General features: G+C 40.4%; 1 protein-coding gene across 1 annotated transcript in view; it reads right to left on the bottom strand.

Moving 5' to 3' along the window:
• KBTBD8 (kelch repeat and BTB (POZ) domain containing 8) overlaps positions 1-2974 on the bottom strand; it is an 8169-nt gene extending 5195 nt beyond the window's left edge. The window contains exons 1-2 of the mRNA XM_009329808.1: positions 2774-2974; positions 998-2112 (exon numbers count right to left, since the gene is read on the bottom strand). Coding sequence (XP_009328083.1) covers positions 998-2112; positions 2774-2922 — 1264 coding nt within the window. The 5' untranslated portion in view covers positions 2923-2974. The remainder of the gene's footprint in view (positions 1-997; positions 2113-2773) is intronic.
• Between the last annotated feature and the right edge of the window lie 2199 nt (positions 2975-5173).

Below are 5173 nucleotides of genomic sequence, written 5' to 3'. Positions count from 1 at the left end.
CAAGAAATCAGGTTGACTTCTTCTGGTAAATAACAGTGACCTTACAGTATTCTCTATCCTGTTTCTTCCCTGGGGTCCACCTTTGTACAGAGTGACCCAAAGAGGGAGCTGGTATGGATCTAAGACCCCAGCTTCTGCAGGTGTTTACACAGAGGTGACCCTTAGCAAAACATAACCAAGACACCCCATCCTCCTCTCTTTCCACTTCTTGGGACTCCTACTACAGCCTCATAGACCAGTCTCAGCACTTTTAAGTGTAGACTGCTATATGGCTCATGCATACATACAAATACATATTTTATATAAGATCTCCATAAATAAAGGTAAGAATAAATTATTTGATCCATTCCCATAATGATCCTTTTTATTCATTTAAGAATCAATATCTAATATACCAATAAGTCTGATCGTTTACCGGAAGAAAGGATGTAAAGGCAGTACTATAATTACTGACCAAAGAAACAGAGCTAACTAGAGAGAGATGTCATCTTAGTTACCAGGACGACTTCAAAAAGCAGGGTAGGGCAGGAAACAAAGGCCCACAGTGGTTAACTGACTTTTACAAGTCACCAAGAATACAGACACCATGAATTTTCACAGGTTTAGCTACATAAAATGCAAAGTGCTTTTTCATAGGGCAGTATCTTTTCTTCAACATTAATGCATTTCACCCAGATAAAGAAGATTTAATAAAGAATTTTCACAGTAAAATTTAATACTATACTGTTGCTTTAGAACACCACCAAAACTGCCATTTGTGCAATAACTCAATACTACAACTTAGTGACACATTCCCAGGGCACGAGAACTCAAGCAGCAACCTCACTCTTCCTCGCCCACTGCTTTCCCCAGCTTTCCTCCCACCCCGCTGTCCCAGGGCACTCTTTAAATGTCCAGGAAACTTGGGTGTTCTAAGGTGCTCAAGAGAGCGCAGACAGTTGGATTGAACAACCCCCACTTCCAATAAAACACCACATAGTCAGTCAAACCACCTTACCCTGTAAAACATAGATGTTATCCTTATATTCCACAGCACTATGAAACTCCATTGCTACCGGCATTGGACAGACAGCTGTCCAACAGTTCTCTCGGCTGTCATAACACTCCACAGACTTGAGTGAGTTTCGCCCATCTCCTTCATAAACGCGACCACCTATTGCATACAGTTTACCACAGCAATGAACCAACTTGCAGCCTATTCTGGCTCGCAACAAAGGAGCTTTCGGAATCCACCTATTGCCAGAGTGATCATACATCCAAAAATCACTCTCTGCTCTGTGGTCAATGGAGACCTCGCTGCTGCTTGGTCTGTAACCACCCGCAATATAAATATCATTATCAGGAGATACAAGAATTCCAACCTCCCTCAAGTCATTTGGTGGCTTGCATAGTTTAAACACTCTCCCTGTGACCGAATCTAAACAAGGCACTGTTTGCTTCTTTCCTGAGTGTTTGTGGGCAGCATCAAAGCATATGATCATTTCAGAAGCGGTCATTCCAAGCCGTTGTGTATAGCCATTGGCACTATGTTGTCCCTTTTGTACACAGCTTTTGGCCATAGCCTGTGCAAACATGGGAGGGATTTTCTCTAAAAATGTCTCTTCCAACAGAGGCATACGGATGCATTTGGCAAATATTTCTGGAAGGTGCACTTCTCTCTTATTTTGTTCATGCTCAAACCACCTTATAATGCTGTCATAAACATGTTCTTCTTTGTCTACATTTAAATCATCACTGTCGAGTATACTTATCAGTTGGTCTTTTCTCAACTGAAGAAATTCTTGCTCTTTGGTGACACTCAGAAACTTTTTACGAATGTAGTCTTGTGATCTGTCTTTGAGTTCCTGATGACCATAGTGATCAGCAAAGATAAACACCCCAATGGAGTTCTGTGGGTCCAAATGACTGATCATATATTTAGCACACTGGTCTTGTATGGAAGGGATCTGGAAGATACTAGCTGCAGTGAACAAAGCTTGAACGTTGGCCTCTGTCAGCATTACTCTGGAGGTATATGCATAGTTCAATACTAAATGCATTGACTCTGCTTCAACACCAACTATACGAACTTCTTTCTGGGTACTCTCTGTAAGGCCGCTAGTGAACATAGATCTACAAAAGAAAAATATTTAGCAGTTTATTTGTAATTACCTTCTAACTACAGGTATAAGAAATGAAATTATATTGTATAGCTAATCCCAGTGTGTTTGCCCTTATGTCAGCACAAATACATTTATCACTGATGTTACACTTTCCTGTTTGGGTACCCAAATTTAATATCATTTCTAGACTTACTGAAACAAAAGTGGCAAGCTAAAATTTCTTGCTTAATTATCTCACTAACTGCATATTAAAATTCACTCAGTTTACAGGCAAAGCTCTTGACATATCCAAGTCTTTGCACTCAACTTTCAACGTATTATTTCATATGCATATTCTAGCATGCTAGAATATATACCTTTAAAAGGAAACAAGTAGTTTAACTATGCTGTTACTGTATCCAAGATACCCTCAATACTGGAGGCATTTTTCTTTGTTTTTTTTTTTTTTTTTTAAATCATGTGATGTGTTCTCCAATGAAACTCTCCTTCGATAAACAGACACTGATAATTCATTGACATTAAGAGAACAATAATCTTTACTTACTAGGGGCACTATGTTATTGATAGTTACATGGAATATTAGTATAGGTGTGTTTTTTTCTAATTTTCATTAAATGAAAATGAGTTATAATTCTGCTTTTCATCACAACTAGAACAATGGACTATTGTACCTGAAATAAGGACTGATTGCAGCAAGAACATTCCTATGACAGGAGAATGTTTTCCCATGATCCACTTCCACTACGATATCTGTCAGTTGTCCTTCATCATACATGGTTTTAAGCTGTTGAAGAATACTACAAGCATGGAAGGGGTCCATTCCGCTGCTGACTGTGTTTGAAGAAGGAATTCCGTTCAGTGTTTGTGAAAACTTACTTGGTTCTACAAAGCAAAATTGAAACTGTTTAACAAAAAACAAACAAAGAACCAACCCCCAACCCCCACCTCCACCACCAAAAAAACCCCATGCATGAACATACTTCCTCACTGTCACCATCCATCAACAGCAAATCTAAAATTTTCAAGGGTGAGTAAAGATATAGATACCTCAATATTTTTTTTTCCTTTTTCCAATGTACATGTAGGTTACTGTTAACCTATAAAATTATATCCATTAAGAAAAAAAAATCATATAAACGGTTCATATTTATTACATATCACTGGGGAGAAGGGAAATTAAGTCAAGAATCACAATGCTTACTCACTTACAAAATGGGAAAAACAAAGAATGCAGAAGAATAAAATAAGCCCCCAACCTACATCACCATTACGCAAGTCTACATGTACGTACTTAACTTCACACTGAAACAGGAACTGGCTACTAACTTACACAAGTGATGGTTAATAGCGTAGACTCATGAAGAAACAGCCCTACAGTAAGTATGTTGGGCAACAAACTTAAATTCACATAAATTTGTATATACGATTACATGTTTTTCTTTACAAATAAAATACAATTACCATTTAAAATTACTCAGATATGAAGGAGTTCGCATATCATTATGAAAACATAGGAAGTGGCGCATATGCTTCTAAGTAACATGTGATATGCCTAATGAAGTAAATCCGAAAGTAAAAATTGAGCAATGTCTCATGCACAAAAATCTGTTTCGTAATAGCAATGAAATTTTTTACGCAACAACAACAAAGGAGAGCTCAAAAGAAAAACATTAGGTGGTTAGAGCTGCAGATCAGGTAAAGCTGCTGACTGCAACAGAGAATGCTTCCAAAAAATTTTGGGCAACACAAAGGGGCAAAGAGGATAGCGAACAACAACTGTTGATGATGAATAGGAGATTTAAATTCTAACTCGTGGTGATATACAATTTCTCTCACTCAGAATTCAGACACAGCTTTGAGCACAGTCACAATTAAATCAGTAGGGATCTGCTGTTGGGCACGCATTTCCCATGGCAGGCTTAGGGCCAAATATTGTCAGCGTCTCTTCAAAGTACTGTTAGGAAAAGTCTTCAAAACACTTTTTTTTTCCAAATACAACAGTAAATACTTAAAGGTAAGGTCTACAACAGGGGAGTTTATTTTATCACAGTTTATTTTATCAAAGGGACACAGTTTATTGGAGCAACTGAGCTCCAACATTCAAAACTAACCAATCATTAGGGGAGGATTTGTACTTGTACTTGTTCAGAAACAACGTTAATCACTAGCGAGCAACTTCCAAGTAAATAATACTTTGCTATATCAGTTCCAAGGCTTCCTACCTAGTAAAGCTTTGATGTACAAGAAAACTTTGATGTAGCTACCGTTGCAGAACAGTTTCATTTACTTTTTAACAGTGAAAAAGATGTGAAATAGTTCTTCTCTGACCCTGCCAGTCACTCAAGCAATGAGCACATGCAATCAAGGCAGCTTCCAGCGCTGCTGGACTCAGCCAGGAACAGACACTCATCCCTGTATTCCAGTTTTTCTGTTTAATCCTTGACACTAACCACATTACAGTTTTCACCCCGTAAAACCTTCCCAGTCACTTTCATCACCTTCATTTTCTCCCTCCCACCCAAACATCTTTTTCCTCTATTAATATTCCTCTCACTTGCACCTCAAAGTTTTAACTCTGTTAAAACTCCCAGACATCACCCCAAAATACTCTCCACGTTAATTTCTCAGACACCACTCCCTTTTCCACTCCCCATATATCCACCTTCATAGAAGCCTTTCATCATGGACAACCCCGCTCCTCCCTCTCGGCTCATCTCCCCTCACACAGACCACGGTGCGGGGTGTCCCTCACAGGAAACCCTCCTTCCACCCTAACAAAGCACAGCACCGCTGCACAGCTCCCCGCACGCAGTACTGCTCTCTCCCCACATACAGGCCCTCACTCCGGCGTCCTCTTACCCCATCCCCCTGACCCCATCCCCCACAGACACCTCCCAGGCACCCCTCTCCGCTATCACCTTCCCCATCCGGAAGCGACACCCCACACTGCAGGCCCCTCATCCCAGCACCCCTGCCCCAGGGCCCATCCTAGGGCCCACCCACCCCTCACAGTCAGCCCCTCAGCCCGGGGGCTCCAAGCACCCCTCCCTCACATGATGCTCCCCACGGAC

Source organism: Pygoscelis adeliae, unplaced genomic scaffold, assembly GCF_000699105.1.
Source record: "Pygoscelis adeliae isolate BGI_AS28 unplaced genomic scaffold, ASM69910v1 Scaffold67, whole genome shotgun sequence".
Classification (NCBI taxonomy): Eukaryota; Metazoa; Chordata; class Aves; order Sphenisciformes; family Spheniscidae; genus Pygoscelis; species Pygoscelis adeliae.
Note: the sequence above shows the minus strand (reverse complement) of the source record. Positions and strands in the feature narration are given on the sequence as shown.